Source organism: Talpa europaea (genome assembly GCF_964194135.1).
Source record: "Talpa europaea genome assembly, chromosome: 11".
NCBI lineage: Eukaryota > Metazoa > Chordata > Mammalia > Eulipotyphla > Talpidae > Talpa > Talpa europaea.
In genome coordinates, this window is record NC_140078.1 from 75,497,064 (window position 1) to 75,519,804 (window position 22,741).

At 47.5% G+C, this 22,741-nt stretch overlaps 1 protein-coding gene across 3 annotated transcripts in view; it reads right to left on the reverse strand.

Moving 5' to 3' along the window:
• Window positions 1-13,988, reverse strand: part of TRAK1 (trafficking kinesin protein 1) — a gene marked incomplete at both ends in the record, with an annotated part of 104,999 nt that extends 91,011 nt beyond the window's left edge. For all 3 annotated transcript variants that reach the window (XM_084248392.1, XM_084248391.1, XM_084248390.1), the window contains one exon: window positions 13,898-13,988. In XM_084248392.1, the coding sequence (XP_084104518.1) occupies window positions 13,898-13,988 (91 nt within the window). The remainder of the gene's footprint in view (window positions 1-13,897) is intronic.
• Window positions 13,989-22,741: the final 8,753 nt, after the last annotated feature.

Consider the following 22,741-nt stretch of genomic DNA (forward strand, 5'->3'; position numbering starts at 1 on the left):
GGGCCTCAGGGTCCCTTTCCTCTGCAGAGTTGCCTCCAAGTCCCACCAAGGGCCCAGGCCCCATGTCCACTTTTTGCTACTGTGCTGGTTACAAAGTCACATAACCTGCTATCAGGCAGAACACACAAAATTTCTCAAGAGCAAATATATCATGTTACAGCAAGAATGCCTGGATGAAGTTTAATTTTGCACTGTCAAGTCAAATGGGTCCATCATCCTCTCTATAGCTTGGCCTTCTTGTCATGCTTTGGATGACCTTCCCTACCTGGAAAGTACTAGAATAATGCTTACCTCCAGCACTTTAGTGGCTTGTTCTTAAATTTATATCTGAACCACTGGGTTCTATGGAGCTTGCAGGAGTTATGCAGGGATGCAGCTGTACTTCTTATAAAGACAACAGCAGCCATGCTAGCACTTACAGAGTACTACCATCAGCAATTAAACACCCTAACTCACTTAATCCTCCCCACAGCCCTCAGAGTAGACAATGGCCATTACTGCTACACAGAAGGAGAAGACAAGGCAGGGAGCGGTCGAGGAACTGGACTCATAGCACAGAGCTGGCCAAGCACAGACATGGCTGCAGAGGCCAAAGCCCTGGCCACCACCCAAGGTGCCCTAAAAATCCTCATCTGACCGATTAAATAACTCCTCCTCCTAACTCTGCTTCCTCTGCATTTTCCTCCTCTTCCCAGCTTCCACTCTCTTGAGCACTTTGAGACTCTATATGTGCATGGTCAAAGCTTGACTTTTCGAGCCATTTCTGAGACTCTGTCATCATGACACCGTATGAGATGTGACTGATCTTATGCTGTGCTGCCTCCTTCTGGTTCCACTTTCTTGAGGTTTTGTGACTTGACTGTCTTTTGTTTTGTAGAATATGTACCACCAGACTCCAGAATTTAGACATTAGGACCGCTTCCTCCAACGGAGCTGGGAATGAAGGATGTTAGGCGGTGTGGAGGGTGGCTCCAGCTGTGAGTGACCATCACCATTCACCCCTCGCACTACGAAAACACCAATTCCCTGTGTGGTTCATGATGTGAAAGGTGAAGGAACACTGCTTTTAAAGGTTCATGTCACAATTTCAATTCTGCTCCAGAAGGCACAGTATGCACCTCTGGTGGCTTCCCACTATCCACACTCTCCTATTTTTTGTAGTATCAAAACCCTGAGTCCCTTGGGAAGACCACATTTCTCAGCCTCCCCTGCAGCAAGGTGTGACCAACCAGGTAAGTTCTAGATAATGAGATATAAGAGGAATTCCCAAGGGCTGCCTTTCTACAGTCTGGAGTGTGGACATAATGGCTGAAGCTTCAGCAACCTTGATGAGGTAACCTTAAGGATGGAAACCACAACTAGTACGATGGAACTAAAGGACAGGTGGAGTCTCAGCTGCCAAAGACAGTAGGGCTGCACCAGCACTGCAGAGTCTCTCTCTGAATTTCCCTTACGCAAGAGAAAAAAAATACATCCTATCTTGTAAAGGCATTGTTCCATGCAGCTAAGCCTAATCCTTACTGACAAGTGTAGTTACCTTTAAAGTAAGAGGAAGTAAGTCTATATACTTCTGTAATTATCTATAGCAAAAAAAAAAAAACCCAAAAAACAACAGGGTAACATGTATTCTATTTGTTCCCAGTTCTTGGGTTCATTATTTGAAACGGGGGGTGCAGTTTCCATTTTCATATCATTAACTCTATACACTTTATATGCACTTTCTATTTTCCAGAAACATTTCTACCCAATATTTATAGTTAGACTCTCTGCTGCTTTTGGGGCAGCCTGAGCAGCTGGCAGGGTTCAATCCCATGTCCTTGCACCTGCCCTCCCAGTAGTCAGCTCTCCCTAGTGAACAGTAGACATCCACCAGCATTAAAGCGTAAACCTGACATAAAGTTAAGTACCAAATCAGGAAAACTTTATTATTAGAACAAAAATGTTGTGAAAACCATTACGCCTGCACCTCTACCATTCAGAGTTCCCAACTGTTTTATTGTTAATCTACATTATTTCCTGAACAGGAAATTCTGTCTATAAACGAACAATGGTTACTTTTTCAAAACATCAAATGAGGTCATCTGTATATTAAAAGATTCCATACTCATCCTAAAAATATTGCCATGGTCTACAATAGACAGTTAAACAACAGAGACGAGACAAAGCCTGAGAATGAAATGACTTCATGCTTGTGCCCGGCTTCAAACCAACACAGATCTCAATCTGAAATGCAGAAAATTACAGAGGACAACCTCCTAACAAAACAACATAAATGAAGCTACATAAAGCTAACACAAAGGGAAAATGTGAAAATATCTCATCAGGTGACACCGTCACAACACACAAACCTGAAGTGCGTGTGAGGCATGCACTTCAACAGTGCCCTGACCACTCAAGAAGACCCCTGGCTCTGCTCTCCATGCTGGGGTTGGAGCTGTCAGAGGCAGCAGAAACCAAGCAGTCACTCTGGAAGCTTATTTCAGCCCTAATAGGGAGATGGGAGCAGACTGCAGGAGGTAGGGGATCACAGATAAAGAGAATAGAGTTTTCTTGGGGGGTGACAAGTGTTCTAAAATTGATTATGGTGATGACTGCACAACCCTATGAAAGTACAAAAAAAAAAAACCCTATCAGATTATACAGCTTCTATGCATGAACTATATGATGTATGATCTATATCTGGAGGAAGCAGTCACACCCACCCGCACAAAACATGGCCATGTGAGGCCTCCCTGGTGGCCTAGGTGGTGAGGTGACAAGCCTCAGCCTGAGTTCAATCCCCGGCCAGGTTGCTGACCCATATGGCGCAGCAGACCTCTCCTGTCTCGCCCACCTCCCCTCAGCAGTATATTTCAGTGGATCTGCCTGTTCTGCTCCCCACTGGTGGATCCTCTCATCCCTGCACCTCTGACCTACGCCCTAGTTATAAGTAAAAAAAAAAAAAAAAGAAAAGAAAAACAACATGGCCAGGTGCAAGCAGGGTCACTGAGTGTACCTTCTGCTCCTAGGTACATTGCGAAATCTCTGGATAAGAGAAACACTTTATGGACAATAAACCTGAACCTATAAGAAAGGGTAAATTGCTTTCCATATCAACTTTGGGAAGCTCCAGGAGTTTCTAACACCCTTTACAAACATTTCTACTGAAAGTGTGTTCAGCAAAATGACCTTCCCTGTCTAGAAACAATAAGCTTTGTCTGTCGTAAGAATTCAAAGACATGAAGCAACTATTTATGGTTGAACAATGCTGACAGGGTGCGGTATTACTGGGCTCACCAATCACCCTTTGAATTGTTTTTGGTTTCCCAACTAAAAAGGGTTATTTCTCTCTTATTGTTAATTTGATGTCCTGATACAGATCAGGCCTTGACACTCTAGGTCAACTACAGTCCACAGGGAAGTCTAGCCCCTCACCCCCATTTTGTTTTGTTTTTTTAATAAGTAAGCATTTTATTGGAACACAGCCACACCCATTCCCTTAGGTACTGCCCACGACTGCTTTTGGCTACAACAGCAGAGTTGGGTGGTTTAGGCAAACCTAAAGTACTTTCTCTCCAGCCCTTAGAGGGAAAGTGCGCCAATGCCAGTCCTGGGCTGTAAGAGCCAGAAGCCTCCCCCACCCCCAGGGAGGCTTCGAGAATCAGCAGAGGTCACCATAAGCCTCAGCCATGTAAGGCGCACCGGGCACCCGAGAATCTTCTTAAATCCAGGATGTTCATTTTGCTCACAATCCTTCCTTCTCTCCCAGCCCTCCCTGTGCTTCACAATCTATCATTTTGCATCCTGACATTCTGCCAACACCCTGGAACTTGCTTCGGTCAGTGGCAGGTGAGTGGCCATAACTTATCGCATGTCCAAGCAGAGCACGCCTGTGTGGCTGTGTCTGTCCTCTTGAGCTCCCACCCTCTGCCAAGAGGCCCTAGATAGTCTCTGCTCCTTCGGTTCAAATTCCCAAATGAGAGACAGGTGGAGCCGAGCTGAACTGAAGCCAGGCGATCCTAGGTGACCTCTCCCCACCAGTGAGGAATAAATGTTCAAGGAGCCACTGTGGCTTGCCCTGCCTTTCTACGGCAAAACCTCATACACACCCAATTTAAAACCACGTAAAGTACAACCACTGATAGGGGAATAAAACTCACTATGTGGGAATGAAATTGCAACACTGCCACGATCCCCTACTGTCTAAGCAAGCGGCACACGGCTGCTGTAACACCCTCCCTTACAAAGACAGGTTGTGGCATGAGCGCCAGCAAGGAGCAGATGAGGACAGAACAAAATAAAGCTGGATGGGTCGAGGCAGGAGAAGGGATGGGGGAGATTTCTACTGTTGGGCACGACTACCATGGCTGCCTTACCTGCCAAGCTCTCTAGACATGAATGAACTCTAATCTAGGGCAGAGGCCACGCCAGTGGCAAGTGCTTCCCTGGCCCACTAGGGGGTGCTGCATCCGCACCTGGATGGGCTCACTCCCTCCGCGCCCGCAAAGGCAGAGGAGCAGGCAGCACAGACTTGCAGATCTTGTCCATTTCTAGTCACTTTTACCAAGCCCGGGGCGGGGGGGGGGGGGGGAAGTAAGGTGAAACCGAGCAGAAATAAAGTGAAGCAATGGAGTGCAAACCGGCAGTGAAGACAATCTGAACTGCCTGCTAGGGGAGGAGACAGGTCCTGTGTGTTGTCCCTCCTTTGCTCCCTCTCTCCCCAGCGGTCAGGTTACTGCCTGAAGATGTACAGGACTCACAGCCTTCGCTTTGCCCCAGGCCTCATCCCTTCCCATCTAACTCAACCTAAAACTTTGGAAGACTCACCCATCGCACTGCACACAGTGAGAGCCGGCCACAGCTACGCCCCTCGCGTTCGTGCACCCACAGGTTCACCTCTACTGACCCTCCTGCTACACCCAGAGTATCCTGGCGAGCACCAGGAAGCCCCTTCCTGATCACAAGATATACACCAGGCAACTTAAGAGGGGCTGGTAACCCAGAAACCATGGGAAACAAAATTCTGCACCTCTAAATTTCTTTTTGGCAAAAGGTTTTTTCCCCCAGGAGGGATGCTGAAGCTCACCAAATGTTGCTTTTCATATTTATCTAGAAACTGTCTGTGTTGGGATCTCTCCCACTAAGACCTTATCTTTTTATATCTTTCCAATGGGAGAAGGCAGAACTTAAGTCCGCAGACTTTGCCAATAAGCTCCCCACCTGCATACCCTTTTTCCCCCAACCCCCTTGGTCTCAGCTAAGCCATTTAAGAGGACATCTAAAGTCTTGCTGGGTCTCTTGGGGCCTCCCTGGTGGTGCAAGGGGTTAAGCACCACACTGTGAAGCAATCCCCAGCCTCTGCAGCATGAGTTCGATCCCCAGCTGGCTAGGGAGCTACCCATCCGGCGCGGCAGACCTCTCCTGTCTCCCCGCTCTCCCCTCAGCAGTGGATTTCAGTGGATCCGCCTGCTCTGCTCCCCACTCTGTCTCTGGTGAATCCTCTCACACCCCACACCTCTGGCCTGTGCCCCAGCTCTTGTATGCATAAATAAATAAATCTTTTTTAAAAATCACTAAAAATTATAAAAAAAAAAATAACGTCTTCTGGGTCTCTCCCATGTATACAGGAGGTAGACATGTTACTATTAAACATCTTGGCTGTTTTCTGTTATCAATCTGTCTGATGTTTGTTTGGTTATTCGTCAGCCTAGAAGAACCAAGAGGGGTACAGGACAGTTTCCTTTGTGCCCTGAGAGCTGTAACCTCTTGTCTTTACCTAAGAAGTTCCAAAGAAATGTCGCAAAGCTTTACTGTCCACACCAGCCTAGGCCTAACTTGGTTGTAAATCTTTTCTCATTGTTTTTATGGGGTAGGGGGAGGAATAAGAAAGAAGAGGCAGAATGGGGGGGGAGGAAAGTGGGTGTACAGGGGCAAGGAAGAGGGTGAAAGAAGGGACACAGGGGAGATAAAGAGACTGGAAGAGGGAGGAGGAGAAGAGGTGGAAGGAGGGACCAAGTGAGGAGAGGAAATCGGAAGACAGGAAGGAAGGAAAGGAGGGACAGGAAGCTGAAAACGAAAGTGCTCTGAGATAGTCCTCTGCACCCAGAATGTCTGCTGGCCCCCGAGACCATACACAGGCAGACGGCTGCGGCCTCTCCAAGGCAGGGTGAGGCGGGCAGCTGGAGGCAGTTTTACAAAATCCCGAATTCAGCTGAGCCATAAGTAAAAGGAATCACTGCTTATTGACCACCATCCAGGCACCACCGCCAGAGGCACCGAGCAGAAAAGACCACACAGGGGACTTACGACAAGCCTGAGGTTCTCCTGGTCATGCCCATTTAGGGATAAAGAAACCAGTTCTGGGACTACAGGGCTTCCTGGAGGTCACGCCCAAACCTCTCGGCTCAAGCCAAGTGCTTCTGGCCCAGCCCCGGGAAGCTGCGTCCTCTCCCTTGGCAATACTGACAGACCACTCAAGGCCGGGCTGGGGTGGGCCACCCCCGGCACCTTGAGACAGTGCAATGAGCCAATGTTCACTTATTTCCTCTTAAATCCCACGACTGTCCAATAAGATTTCAACAGGCACTAGGATGAGCCTAAGAGACAAGCAAACCATACTTTATTAAAGGGAGGGAGGGAGGGAAGGGGTGGGCAAAGAACAGTTTTACCAGAATAGCTACTCAATGAAGACCCAAGGCAACAGATTCCTGGACGCCGAGGCAAAACCACACCCACGCTACAAAAATCCTCATTATCTAAGGAAAAGCAGTATATATATATATATATATATATGCCCAAAAAAGAAGAAAAAACCAGTTATAGCATGAAACTCAACAACCATCAAGAAATTGAGACAAATACTTGAGACAAATACTGAATGGAAAATGTCTTTAAACTCATTTTTTGTGAATGACACAGAAGAGTCAGTTACTTCTTTTTTTTTCCTTTTAAAGATTGATTTATTTATGCATACAAGAGCTTCGGTACAGGCCAGAGATGTGGGGGGTGAGAGGATTCGCCAGAGATAGAGTGGGAACAGAACAGGCAGACTGACTGAAATACACTGCTGAGGGGAGCAGCGGGCGACACAGGCGAGGTCTGCTGTGCCATGTGGGTTGCTCCCTGGCCGGCCGGGGATCGAACTCGTGCTGCAGAGGCTGTGGACTGGCCCATAGTGCGGTGCTTAACCCCTTGCACCACCAGGGAGGTCCAAGAGTCAGTTACTTCTATAATCAATTAGTAGCTGTTTTTTTTTTTTTTTTTAAATATTTATTTATTTATTTATACAAGTACTGGATACAGTCAGAAGCGCGGGAGGGTGAGAGAATTCACCAGAGCCAGAGCGGGGAGCAGAGCAGGCAGAAGGACCGAAGTACACTGCTGAGGGGAGCAGCGGGCGGCAGGAGAGGTCTGCGCACCATGTGGGACCCTCCTCTGGTGGCCGGGGAGCAGCTGGGGATCGAACCGGCGCCGCAGAGGCCGCGGGCAGCTTCGCAAGCCAGCGCTCAACCGCTGCACCACCGGGGAGGCCCTGTTTTTTTTTTTTTTTTTTTTAAGCAGAGGTCACTATGCTGAAAGTCTGAAAAGACATTTTATTATTTTTCTTCCTCATTTTTTTTTTCTAATTGAGACCTTTTGATGGATGCAGCAAGTTCCACCAAACTTCCTAAAGAGCTTCAGTGTTTTCTAAGTATTTTTGTTACAGGGCAGCCTAAGGGAAAATGGGGTGACCCGAGTGTGAGTCTTCATCTGTGTGCTTACAGTGGTCCGTATCCCTCCCTCAATGCACACACTATCATCCTCACAAACATTTCACACTAACTCCATTATTCCCATTAGATACCCATTGCCTCCCAGTGGACAGGGAGCAGAATCCTCAGCAGGTCTGCCTCCAGGGGAGGAAGCAGAGAGCAGCCAACCTCTGATCAAGGAGGACAATAAAGGCCTTTGTAGCCCTCAACCAAGTGCATCCCTGGGTATGCAAGGGGTTAAGAAGCAGCTCTACAAAGCTAACTGCAGCCACTGCAGCAGGAGTTCGATCCCTGGCCAGGGAGATGACCCACATGGTGCAGCAGACCTCTCCTGACTCACTTGCTGCTCCCCTCAGCAATGTATTTCAGTCAATCCACCTGTTCTGCTCCCCACTCTCTCTCTGGTGAATCCTCTCACCCCCCGGACCTCTGGCCTACACCCCACTTCTTGTATGCATAAATAAATATTTAAAAAAAATAAATTAAATTACAATGCCTTTAACAAATACCAAAAGATGCTCAAACTCCACAGAGAGGAGCAAAGACCCAGACCACATGCACTGCTGCTTTCTACACCTCAGCTGGCAAAGAGCAAAATGTTTCCTAGTGCCTGGGTGCAGAGGTGTGCACCCACATGATCTGAACAATCCAAAAAATCGAACCTCTTGGCAACATCAAAAGTGAAGTCTCAGCCCTCCCTGGTGGCGCAAGGGGTTAAGACACAACCTGTGAAGCTATCCGCAGTCACTGCAGCAGGAGTTTGATCCCCGGCCAGGGAGGAGACCCACATGGCGCAGCAGACCTCTCCTGACTCACCCTCTGCTCCCCTCAGCAGTGTATTTCAGTCAGTCTGCCTGTTCTGCTCCCCACTCTGTCTCTAGTGAATCCTCTTACCCTCCACACCTTTGGCCTACATCCCAGTTCTTGTATGCATAAATAAATAAATCTTTTTTAAAAAATTAAGTCTCTTTTCTTTCTAGGAACTCTCACAAGTACATTCGCCACCTATTTGGTAAAATACATGGGAGCACAGGTACATCCTAAGGCCATGTTGTATTTGCAAACTACTGAAAACCTACATGTCTATTAAAAGGAAATTAATTTAATAAATTGTGAGTCTTATATACAATGAATATTACGCAACCAAGAAAAAGAATGTGATAGATGCATGACCACTAAAAAAAGGTCTCCAATACATACAACTGAGTAGAAAGAGGCACAGAATACAATGTTTAATGTGTGTTCTCATTTACAGAAAAAAATGTTAAGGGGGAAAGGGACATACATACAATCAGACACAGGTCATTTTCAGTAAGACACACAAGAAACAGTGCCTCCTTGCATGGGAAAAGTACAGGTCTGGAAATCTGATAAACATGGAAAACCTCCAGGCTGAGATTTTAAACTGTGTGCCCTGTGTGCCCTGCTGAATGGAAGAAAATACTTGCATATCATACATTAGACAAGGGGCTGATATCCAAGATCAATAAAGAACTCAACTCAACAGAAAGAAAACAAAGAACTCAATCAAGAAATGGGCAGAAGAGCTAGACACTGTCCAAAGAAGACATATAAATGGCCAATAGGCACATGAAAAAATGCTCACTTATTATCAGAGAAATGCAAATCAAAGCCACAAAGAGATACCACCTCACTCCCATATTAAAAGATCCAGAAACAAATGCTGGAGAGGATTTGTGGAGAAAAAGGAAACTTCTCACTTTCTTGGTGGGACTATACACTGGTCCAGGTTCTGTCATAACAGTATGAAGGCTTCTCAAAATATTAAAAATAGATCTGCCACAGGACCCTGCAATTCCAGTCTCCAGTATCGACCTGAAGAATGTAAAAACACAAATTTGAAAGGATATATGCACTCCTACGTTCACTGCAGCAGCACTTACAATGGCCACAGTCAGGGAAGCAAGCTAAGTGTCCAAGGGCAGAGAAGTGGATTGAGAAGATTGAGAAGATGTGAAATATACATAAACAATGAACTACCACTCAGCTATAAAAAAGATGAACTCTTGTGCCATTTTCAACAAGATGAATGGAACTTAAGGGGATTATGCTGAAAAAAATAAGCCAGAAGGAGGACAAATACCAGATGGTTTTGCTCATATGTAGAATATAGAGAAATAAAACAAAGAATCTAGACAACACCAAACCAAAAACAAACCTTAGAAATCTGCCTAAAACTGAGGCTACCAGAGAGGCAGGGGAAGGTTAGAGAGAAAAAGGCACAATGGATTATGGAAGAGGACTCTGGGTGCCTTGCTGTGGGGGAGGGTGCTAACTACACCCAAAGAAATGGGAGCCTGCATTTCTGAATCACATACAGTCTTGCAAACCAACATCACCTTAATTAAAAAAAATATATTTTTAAAGAAAGAAGATTCATCTGAGACCTTCTGGCTTAAATGAATGATGATAATGATGCCATTAAACCAAGGAGAGACTACATAGCTAACGAATAAGGCAATATTATATGTACTATGAAGAAATATTCCTAAGTAACATTCTTTTTTAAATCAGGATCAGAGTACATAGTATGTCCCCATTGGTGGCTTCTTTTTTATTTCTTGATTAATTTTTAGAGAACTATGCAAAATGAACAGTGTTACTCTGCATTGGTTTGTTTTGGTACAATTTCAAGTTTTACCACTTACACATATTATTTTCACAAATTGAATACCCTCGTTGAAATTACTTAAAAGAGGAAAATCCACAATGAAGGCATTAAACTGCAATCAGGTCAGAAAACAACACTGCTGGGTTTAAGCCCACGGACCCGTGTTACGAGAGAGGACAAGTCGCTGGACTCTGCGCCCCCACGAAGGTGCCCAGGCCTGGCAGGGCTGTGCTGAGTTCCCGGAGCAGGGCCTGGAAGCCTGCCAGACAGGGCAACTGCTCAGCCTTGTGAGGTTTTGTGGCTGTTAATTTTAGGTGTCTGCTTCCTAGGCCATGGGGTACACGTTTGGGCCAACATTATTCTGAGTGTTTCAGTGAGGGTGTTTTTGGATGAGATTAATATTTAAATTGGTAGAGAGAGTAAAGCAGACTGTCCTCCCTAAAGTGAGGGGTCTTATCCAATCTGTGTTGAGTCTGAGGAGAAGAAAAAGGCAGATTCTCCCATGAAAAAGAAAGGATTCCCCCTGCCTGACTGCCCTCAGCTGATAGCAGCTTTTCCCTGCCTTTGGACTTGAACTGAAGCACAGGCTCTTCCTTGGTTGCAAACTTGCTGGTCTTTGGACTGGAAATAGAGCACTGATTCTCCTGGGTTTCCAGCTAGCTGGCTGCAGATCCTGGGACCTGTCAGCCTCCATAATCATCTAAGCCAATTCTTATAATAAACCACTGAATTCATATATATATACATATACACTCACATCATATGCATACGGACTGAGGGGAAGCAAAATGAGCTAGTGGCCCCTAAAATCACTTATAGCATGATCAAAAGGCAGAGATGAATGTTTCTGTGCTTTTTTGCTTAAAATTAAATGTTAGCTCTAGAAATCAGCATAGATAGATAGACAGAAACAGAATCTCTATCTACCCTTCTCTCTATCCTATTGTTTCTGTTTCTCTGGACAGGCCTGGCTAATCAGGATGTATGAAAGCTGATTTATTCCAGGCCTATTCACAGTTATAAAGTTTCCATTCCTGATAATTTCAGCTTGATTTGCTCACATTTGTCAATGAGAGCGGCAGTGAAAGGACACAGACAGGTTTCTGGCTCAGCATTTCTCCTGGGGCGTGAGTCTGAGTTGCCAGTGAGCTGTGCGGCCAGGGGACACCCAGGCCCGCCTTCCAGGCCCGATCCTGGCACCTCCCTCAGTGAATCCCAGGATGGGCCCCCACAGCACACCTGGGCCTAGGGCAGAGGCCCATGCCTGGCCCCTTGGTCAGCAACTGCCCCAAACCCTGGTCCCCTGGTCTGGACACAGTGAAATGAGAACTGAAGTGATGCTCACCCACTCACCCCCACACCTGCAGGTCAGATTAATGTAAATCCACTGTGAAAACCGAGCAGCTGAAGGAAGGACATGGGGAATGCTCTCCACGATGAGGATCAATGTTTTCAAGTCCCTCCAAAGCACCTCTGAGTCACTCCTTAATTAGATTACTCTTTAATTTTTTTCTGATTATGATTTATTATTTGCCAGCATCCTAACATGGTGCTAAGTGGCAAAGAAGAACATGTGATACATTAGATCCATCAAACATTTGTTTCTAATTCAGAACAAAATCTAATTAGGTGGAAGATAAAAATATATCCAGCACCTGGAACTCTACATCCCAGCTTGCATGTTAAGAATCTTACTAATTCATTTTAGTTAAAATGATTTATGTCAAAAACCTTGTGTGATAAATATCCTACCCACTTACCTAATGAGGAGGAACTGAGAGGAAGAAAAGATCAATTGGCAAGGCCCCCAAATCATTCATGTTTAAAAGACCAAGGTGAATGATTTTGTGTTTTTGCTAAACACTAAATGCTAGCTCTAGAATCAGTATAATAGGCAGCCCCATTGCAAAAAGAAGTCAACTGCTAAACCTAGGAGGCCCCACTCAGAGAAGGAGAAGGAAACATTTCCAAATTCCAAGCTTAGATTAAACAAACAAACAAACAAACAAACAAGGCCTCACCTGGTGGCGCAGCGGTTGAGCGCTGGGTTGCGGGGCTGCCTGCAGCCTCTGCAGCGGGGGTTCGATCCCCGGCCGCAGGTGAGGGTCCCACACGGCGCTGCGCGACGGACTTCTCCTGCCGCGCCCGCTGCTCCCCTCAACAGTGTATTGCGTCACTCTGCGTATTCTGTTCCCTGCTCTGGCTCTGGTGAATTCTCTCACCCTCCCGCGCTTCTGACCGTACCCAGTGCTTGTATGAATAAATAAATAAATCTTTAAAAACAAACAAACAAACAAAAAACCAATGCTCTAGGTTCTAATTCATGCTTTCTCACCCTGTAAAAATGGGGGCTGTCCATTCTTTTCTGTTTCATTTAGCCAACTAAGAATAATTTAGATGATCAATTTTGATGGGAAGTAGATTACAAATTTTTATACTGGATAGCTATTAATCAGCGAGACCTTAAATTTATTTAATAAAAGAAGTTCATAGGGGTTTAACTCAGCAAGATTTCAGAGGATAAATCATTGAGTTTGATGACTGAAATGAGGGATAGAAAAAGGAATGAATCCCAAGTGGCAGCCCCACAGGTGAGCCCACAGGCAGGACTGTTCCTTTAAGCAGTCATTCACACCTCCAGGGCTCTAGGGCAAGCTCTCCTCAAAGACCCCCCAAAATGCTGTCCTCCAATAGATGCTGGTTCAAAACAAATATGGAAAAAGCCTGAAGATGCCTGAGCCACACACACAAACGCACGTATGCACGCAGCTCCATCACCTCTCACCTCCAGAGTCTTGAAACCTAAAACTGACTTGAAGGGGACAAGAGAAGCTCACATCTCTTAGGAATTTAATGGTCTGTGGCCCAGACGGCCCTTGGAAAACAGCAGGCCAGAAACCAGACGGGTCACCGAGTGTCAGAGTCTGATCAGCTGGGAGGAAGTGAGGAGCACTGAGGAGGGACGTCTGCCCACAGCAACGGAGATGAGCTGGAGCAGGGCTGATTAGCAAGCTCTCCATCACCGGGGTGTGGAGGGAAGGGACAGGGCCACTAACATTTAGTCAAGAAAAAGAAGGAAGGAAGGACAGCAAAAGTGGGATGGGGGAGGGAGACATTGTGTCTGTTCTTCACCTTTTCAGAAATTCATTGCTGACCCGAGACACCAGCCAAAGTTCTAAGAAACCAGGATAAAGTCAGTGTGAGGAAAATCGCAGCCCTGGAGAGGCCAAGGAGAACCGAGAGGGCCTGGTCAGCTGTGGCAAGGAATGGTCACGGGAGAGGTGGGCGCCGGCAGGCCTGGTCCCAGCGCAGAGCTGCTGCTCCCGGCCCCCCAGCTGCCTCCTGAGCCTGGATGTGGGGACGGGACAAGCGCAAGCAGCCTCTGAGGTCTCTGCCTCGTCCCCACCACATGACCAAGGACCTCCAGCCACGCAAAGCGGAGCCCAGCCAGAGAGAACCCCCTTCTCCTGGGTCTTTTCTCCTTTCTGGCTGTACCACGAAGGAAACGAACGGAGATGCACAGCGAGACACTCACCGCAGGAGTCTGTTCCCATGAGTTTGTCTCGGCAGAGTCCTGGCAGAGGCTGGGCCCTCACAGGCTGCCCGAACTGAAATGCCACTGCCATATGCAGAAACCAACTCCAAAGGCAGTTCAGAGAGAAAAGGGATTGTCCATGGAGCGCAGCCCAGGAAGCAGCTAGGCTCCGCCGCCCGCCCGCGCCCTCCTCAGCAGTTTTCTGAGCTTGCTTGTTGGGGCAAATCCTAAGGCTGCGAGCTGCCCTGGGAGCACAATGGGTTACGTAACTCCAGGCAGCCCGGGCACCCTATCAGCTCATCGTGTTAAACTGCCCCAAACAGAAAATGACACTCCCAAAAATGTGATATCCCTAGACTGGGGGAGCAGGCCTTTGTGATGGGCACTTGGCTTGGCCATAAAATTAAAGAGGAACAAGAAGTCTGTTCATCTTGGGCTCAAGGGGAGCTGGGGATGGAGAACTGATCAGAAGCTGGAGGACAGGTGGTCTCCCAGGACTGCAACTGGCTAAGCCCTTGGGACCCACACACACACAATCTTGGGGATACTCCGGATCTCTGCAAGAATGTTTTCATTCAATGCCTTCCTCTCAGTGACCACCTGATGTGACGTTCACCAGTTGGTGCTCTGAATGACTTGGTGGCCCAGCACCTTACACATGTAACAGAGCCTATCTTTACAGCCCTGTTTACCAAGTCACTGCCAAGGACAGTACCAAGCTCTGCTTCTCAGCTGTCTGCTGCATCAGTGTCTGCTACAGATATCCTGGCAAAGAACCTCCAGTCACCCCGTCCTATAGGGTTTGATGATTCAGCACTGCATTCTGCCATTTCTTTGCCCCTGGTTGTCACGTTCAGAGAAAGTGGAACTATTTTAACGAGCTGGATGTTTCCTGGACTTGCTGGCACAGACACCACACTATATCCCAGGAGCTAATTCACATGTATGGACAAGTGAAGAGGCATCTGGGATGATGCCTCTTCCATGAAAGCCTCCTGGTCCTCCCTGTCTTTTCCCCTCCAAGGCTCAGCAAGGCACTCTCCCTGGTGTGCCCCCGCATGCCCCTGATTAACTACCGTGCACAGCCAATTTCTACTTGCTCATCCATCTCCCAACTGGATTGCATTCCTGGGTGACAGAGAACATGTGCCCTGGGGTCAGGATTAGATGCAAGTCCTGCCAATCAGAGCTAAGGACCCTAGGTAGGATGCTGAAGCTTTTGTGATTTAGTTTCTTTACTTGTAAAAGGTGATAAGCAACACCCACTTCATGGGGTGCAGTAATAACTAAACAACACAATTTATTCTCCCAGCTAATGTCTGCTGAACACTGGCCACATGCAGGTGCCATTTCAGTCACTGGGTGTGCTAAGTCCTCATTCCGGGGGAGTATATCTTCTATCCCGAGATTGGCAGACAAAATACAAATGCATAGTAATTCATGGCTGGGGAGGAGTTCTGTCTGGGGAGAGAGATAAAGCAGGAAAGCGAGATGGCAAAGATAGGTGGGGAGATGGGTCACTCTTATGTAGGGCGGCCACAGAGGACTCTAATGAAATGCTACTTGGAGAAAGTGAGGAGAGAATCAGGAGAACATCTGGGGTTAAGGCGAGCCACGATGGAGGCAGCAGAACGCCGTGAGGAGAGATGTTCCTGTTCTGTCCAGGATTAGCGGGGAGGCCAGGTTGCCTGCAGCAGTGTGGATGGAGAGGGGACAGGTTGAAGGCAGGTATAGGAAGCCACTTAGGCCCTTCATAGGTCAGCTGGATGGGAGCCCACCAGAGGGTTGGAGCAGTAGTGAAACCACTGACTTGGTATTTAAAATCCGCTCTCATGGCTGGCTGAGGGCTGGACTGCACAGGGCTAAGTGTGGAAGCAGGAGGCCTGATGCGAGGGCCGCTGCAACATTCCAGACCTGACATGAAGGCTCTAGGATGGGGGCGAGGGGGAGGGCTGCAGAGCTGAGTTGCAGCTGAGTTCTGGACAAACTCTGAAGAGAAAGCCACCAGACTTCTAAGCAAACTAGGGTGTGAAAGAAACATAGAGGTCAGGGAGGCTGCTAGGCTTTTGATCTGGGCAATGGGAAGTTCAGAAGTTCTATTTACAAAGATTGGGAGGACCACAGGGATGCAGTGCAGTTGGAAGACAGGAGCTCGTTTTTGGCCACCTGAGTCTGAGGTGCCTGGGAGGCACCAAGTGCAAACGTATGTGGAGCTAGGCTGACACAGCCTGCCTTAGGGGAAGCAAGTCTGCAGACAGGAGGTGGACAGTGGTCAGCACTGAAGCAGATTTTAAATCCCAGGGCTGGGTTGAGGTCACTTAGGATGTGAGTGTGCATGAAGAGCAAAGGGCTGAGCCCCAGGGTCCCTCAATACCCCCAGACCTGGGAGGCACGGAGGAGCAGCCAGCAAGGCAGGAGCACCAGGAGAGCCAGCACCAAAGCCAAGGGGCAGAGAACCTCCAGGGGAAGGGAGGACAGCAGGGTCAATGCCTGCTGAAAAGGCAAGCCAGACCAAGGCTGAGGCCGCACCCCTGGATTGAACAGGGCCTTCAGCACTGGGGGACATGGGGGTCAAAGCCCACACCTGTTGGGTGCAGGAGAAGGGAAAGTAAAGTCAGCAAACCATGGAGCAGAGACACAGGGCACTGCCTGTGCAGAAAGCAGAGCCCAGAAGGGTTCCTTTTAAGAAGGGAGAGACTGTAGCATGCTTTTGTGCTGACAGGAAAGATCCAGGAGCAAAGGAGGGACAGACAATGTAGCAGGGAGGAAGGATGTGGGAAGTGTGTCCTCCAGGAGCACACAAGCAGGGTGGATATTGCACAAGAGGAGAGACGGTCACTGGGCTGGGGGGTGGGGGCCGGTAGCTGGGGGCTCAGCCTAGGGCCTGGACACCCACACTGGGGACAGGCCCCTCTGTGCCCCATCGTACTCAGGAAACCTCTAACACACCAGAGGTCCTGAATGCTTCCATGGGAGACAGAATGATGAAAAGCTACTGGATGCAAATTTGCATATTTTAAAATGTCACTGGGCATTATTTCAAAGAGGCAAACAATGCAGACTAAGTGAGAACTAGGGCAAACTTCGGCCCGAATGAGCTGGATTTAACTATAATTATGCTCTTCGTTGCTATTACACACACCACCTGACACCACCTCCACTCAGAGCCCTCCAAGCCCTTGTCTCAGTGTTCCCTTGGGAAACAACAGGAGCCGGAGCAGGCGTTCCTGAGCAGTGGGTATCTTGGGAGGACCGGAGGCCATCGCCCTGGGACATTGGGAAGGTACGTCTGACTCAGGCATCTGTAAGAAGTGATGTCTGCAAACTGTGACAGCTCGGAGGGTGGGGGGCCTACATGCAGCTTCCCACAGCGCCACTGTGTGTTACTGTCATTATACCTGCCTGACGCGTGAAGAAAGCCTCAGTAGAGGGGCAGGGGGCTAAACCACACGGAGCGTCGCCACTGCTACGGGTCAGGCGTGCTGCCCGGGGGTTCAACCTCTTCAACCTCCACAGTTCTTTGAGGTGCTGTCTTCATCTCAGACAGGTCAGTGAGTGACACATGTCACAGAATTTTTCACTGGCAGAGCCATTTCTGGGTGGCAGGTCTCACTATCCCAAAGCTCAGACTCTTGGCATTTTGCTGTTAAACTCCCAGGCCACCCCTGGAGAGCTGCTCTCTGAGGCCCACTCCTGTGGCCACACCAGTCTCCAGTCCTTCTGACTTAGGTCCCTTCCCTCCCACCATTCCCGTCCCTGGCAGCGGAAGGTCCACGTACCGGTGATGGTGCAGGCATCCCGGTACCCTCTGTAGCTGGGAGCATCTTCCACAGCCTCGCTTATGTAGAGCTCCTCAGGGAGGCCCCGGCTGCAGGCTAGGACTGCATGGTTGCTCGCCTCCGAAGGGGGCACGGAGTTGGCCGAAGTGTCGTCGTGCAGAGCTGTGGCGTCCAGCTTGGCAGGTTTCACGGGGAGGTGCCCACTGCCATCGGGGGCCCCGCTGCCGGAGTTTGGGGCAGTCGGGCAGACGGTCCCCGTTAGGTCTGGCACACCAGCAGGGGCTCCTTAGAGGGAATCTACAGGGCAATCCAGAGAGAGGAGCAGTTACTCAGAGTGTGTGAATCAAGTGGACGAAATCCTGAGAAAACAAGGGTGCGAAGAGGATGTGAATTCAGACTGCAAGTCTGCCAAGTGTTTCCTTCAGGCCACAGTCTTTCCAAACTCCTCAATAAAAGAGAGGCAGTGAGGTTCATTCAATCATCAGGTATCAACACAGACCAATATGGAGTGTGTGGTTCTATCTGCTTACTGCAGCCAGAAGCACATGAAGAAACTGGACCACAGTATTGTGAAATGATGACACCTGACCTGACACAGGGCTATCTGGGCCCCTACCTGCCACACCACGTGCAAGAAGAGCTACTTGTGCAGGCTGCGGAAGACCCCCGGCCGAGCACTTCTACGGGATTTACATGCATTTCATTTGTATACCAAATTATGCAAGATGTGATGTTTTCTATTAAACCCCTTCAACATGTGGTCACATTCTTAACTCTTTGGAAATTTTAAGACATGCCCCTACCTAAGACAGCAGGAAGAAGTTAGGGGACTCCTTGAAGAATAGGGTGGAAACTACAGACCTCATTCTAAAAGTCATATGCCCAGTATCAGGAGACTCTGCCCATCCTCAGGCAGCAGGTCAAGCCCAGTATGCTAAATGGAGTGAGCCAGTCAACCGAAAGGCGAATGCTTTATGATGCTACTTATATGAAGCAGTTAGGACAGTGAATGCAGAGAGACAGAAAGCAGAAGGGTGGTTGCCAGGGGCTGATGGGATGGGAGTTGTTTCCTCCCAGTCCTGTAGCTGCAAAGGGGCCGGTGCAACCGAGTGAGTGTATTTAACATGATGAGGTAGACACTTAAAAATGGTTAAGATGGTCAATTTTCGTGTTGTGTTTTTCTTCCCAATTTGAAAAAAAAAAAAAAATTACTACTGTGACCAAAAAAAAAAAAAAAAAAAAGTCATGTAATGAGAATTAGACTTCACACATCATGAGACATGAGGATTATGGGTATGAATGCACACGGCTCTACGTCGTTGTTTGAACTGGGGTTGGAGATGAGAGAATAAGTTGGAGTAGTTCTGCTCTGCTTAGGAAAACTTTGCCAGTTGCTGCATGTAAAAAGTGTACTGTGGACTTCAAAAAGCTGCTGAGCGTGTGTCCTGTTGAGGCTTGTGAGAGCCTTTGTGATCGTCTCCAAAATGTGGTTTTTTAGAAAAGATCTCATGCTTGCTTGAATTGTCTGTTTTATAGCAGTATATTTCTGGACCGAGTGCATGGGCACTCTAGACTGGAGCAAAGGAGAGACAGAAGCAGTGATTTAGGCAACTCCCTCATTTTATGGGCACTGAAGCAGAAGCCGTGTGATGCAAGCTCAAAGTCCTCCCTGAGAATCGCTTGTTTCAGGCCTTTTGTTTGACATATTGACTTGAATGGAATTTTCTTACGCGTTTAGAACAACAATGACAATGTGAGAGGGGGGAAATCATTGCAAATTTCTGTGAGAGGATCAAATAGAATGCACCTATACACATTAAAGGAGGTCTGAGTGAGGGCTCAACCTGGTCTTGGATGTTAAGACCTTTTACCATCAATATGTGTCACCTACTATCTGTCTAGGGAATCTCTCCATGTTGACATCTTCATACCTGCTCTGCAACTTCCTTCTCACAGCTGCACTGATGACCTCACCTTAACTGTTGCAGTTAGACTGTTCTTAGCATTTCACTGTGATAAACCTCCCTGGCCCTTGTAACCTCTGGCCACAGGGCACACACATCTGGTCAGGCTGTCCTGAAGATAATTGATCCTCCTTATCTCCCACCCATGTAATGCATAAGATCCTGTTTCCTAGAACTCTTGCCAAATTGAGCACGGTGAGAATTTTTAAGTCTTTCTCTGGTAAGAAAATGTTTGGCTCACTATTAAGGTTCCTTGAAAATTTTGGTGTGTGTTTATAGAATTCTTTTTTGGGAAGGGAAGGAAGTTTTTATATCCTTTCCATTTTTCTTTTGAACTGATTACTTTAGGTTTGGAAATCATGTGCACTGTTGAGACATTATTGATTTCATTGCCATTTTTGCTTCGGCTTGTCTTCCTCACCTTTGAGTTCTTTATACGGCTGTTCATCAGTGGTGCCTGAGGGGTGTTCTAGGCAATGGGGGTCTTTAAATTTTTAAATACCTGACAACGTCTTTGCATAAGAGTAGCTTAACTGGGTCACCTCTGGAGGTCTTCAACCCCTCAGGTCCCTGCTATTCAGTGTGTTTTGGGAATTCTGCCTGAGGGTTCCAGGCTTGTTCTTGTTAGGCCATATTCATTCGTCTGTATTTGAATCACTGACTAGATGTTACATCCAGTTTAATCTCTGGGTACCTTTCATTTCACCAGGCATAGATAGGTTCCCCTTCCCCATAGCCAGTATATATTTATTTGTCTGTTTTAATGAGAGCAGAAATTTTATCACCCAGGCTGAGTTTATTCATAATGCGAATGAACTCTTGTTGAGAAAAATGTCATAGACTCCCAGCTAAAGTTTTCTTTCAGAATCAACTATTTGTCCCATGTTAGGGAAAATGTCTGTTAAATTTTCCTTGCTTTGGTTTTCTATCTTTCTTTCTTTTTTTTTTTTTTTTTTTAATGAACTGTAAAGTATCATTTTCTAGAGCAGTAGTTCTCAAACTTTCTGGTTCCCAGAACCCATTTAAGTTACTGAGGACCACAAGGAGCTTTTGTTCTTATGACTTATATTTATTCATATATATTATATTAGGAATCAAAACAGAAAAAAATAAACCACAAGGATACAGCAGCATGCATTCCATTAACCAGCCTTAGAGCAAGAGCATCATCACCCATTGGAGAAAGAGAGCAAAAGTGTCTTTGAAAATATCAATAGTTTTGACCTCGTGGACCCTTTAAACCAGTCTCAGGGAACCCCAGGGGTCCTCAGACCAAACTGTGAGAACTGTAGTACTAAAGACTATTTCTCAAGTTTCTGGCTTTGTTCATTAAGCTAGGAGAAGTAACCCCTAAATGTCCTTAAGTTTGCATAATGTGAACACTACTGTGTAACGCACAACCCTAACCATACTACTACCTTTGGGAACTGTGCGTGTTCAAACACTGTGCCCAGCACTTTGGAAATTCCACTTAATACCACCCGCTGCCACGACTTCCCTCTAAACTGGGTAATATTACAAATCCCATAAAACAGTTGAGGACAGGAGGTTCAGAGAGGCTGGGTAACTTTCCAAAGGTCACAGAGGTAACAAAAGAGCGAACTGAGAGGTGAAGTGGCAGCAAGAACAGTTCTTGGCCCCTGGTTGCTTGCCCTGTGTCTTGTCTGCCCTTCACTCTCATGTACACAGGCATTGGGGAAGCTTCACACGGGGTTCAGGAGCAAAGCCACTGTAGCCTGGATGCTCTCTGGCTCCAGCAAACCCGGGCACACCAAGCAAAAGGCTTCTTTCAGGCAGAAGAAAGAAATGAGGCCTAAGCAAAGTGAGAGCGGATGGCCCGAGAGATGAAAGCGCCTCTGTTTCCTTTACTGGATTCTGCTTGGGGAGCCTGCAGGAAGACGGAGGGATTTTTCTTAGCAGAGGAGTGAGAAATTCTGCAACCTGGTCAAATTTTCAGTGAAAGAGTTGCCAGGAAAAGAAGAGGGAGAAAGTACACACGGGGGCGGGCTTTGCATTTGAGCTGAGAGATTATTACTTCTGCTGGTGCCTGAGGCACTTGGCCCAGATCCCCTGCCTCTCTCTTCTCAGCCCTGTGGTCACCCACTCCAGCCCCCAAGTTGTCAAAAGACTGTGTGACAGGCGGCTCCCCCTTACTCCAGTTTGTTGCTGAATTCAACTTTGCTGACAAAGCACATGTGTCCTATTCCTAAGCCTTTCTCCCAGACTAGCAGGTGGTTTTTGTGGCTTGGTACCTCGGAGACCTCGGAGTCTCAGCCGTCTCCTCTGAACAAAGAAGGGACTGAGTGAGCATCAACAAGTCACCTTTCAGTGAGGTTGCACCAGAAAGGGCAAAATCAGGCAGGTGGGCTTCTGGGTCCTCATCAGTCCCTCCTTGACGCCCCCAGAATATTAGCATGAACCTTTCCCTCCCACCTGTGGGTGACTACTGGCAGGAGAACTGGCAGAGCTGCCCTTTGAGAACACATGTAACTCTCTCCTAGGGGCTCACAGAGGTGGTCAGGCAGAAGCCAGAACAGAGCTCCAGGTTTGAGGTCAGACAGGTGATAAGAAGAAGACAGACCTGGGTGAAGCCCTCCCTGGCCAGCCAGGCACCTAAGCTTTCGAGATTTCCTTTTCTGACCAGAGGCGTCCAACGTATCTGGGATTTGTGACTTGTCACAGTTGAGTAATTCTAAACAACAGGTTTAAGTACAGCAGAAGTTCTCAAGAAGGAACAAATTGTCCACCAGGATTCTATCCGTGCTCTACTGCTGCGAGGCTGAATGTGTCATGAATTTAGTGGCTTGAAATAACTCAATTCACAGTCCCAGGGTTAACAATGCGATGGGGTGTCCCAGGCTCTGGGGACGAGCACCTGTAGCCAAGCTTTTCAGGTTGTTGGTCCAATTCAGTTCCTAATGGTTATTGGATTGAGAGCTCCATTTTCCTGATGGCTGTGATTGGAAGGAGGTCTTTGTTCTAAAGGTGGCCCCTGTTTATTCTTTCCATGAGCTCCTAGAATTTCTCTCTGGTCATAGCCCGTGGCTCCCATATCACAAACCCAGCAACAGCATGTTAAATTTTCACCCTTGGAATCTCTC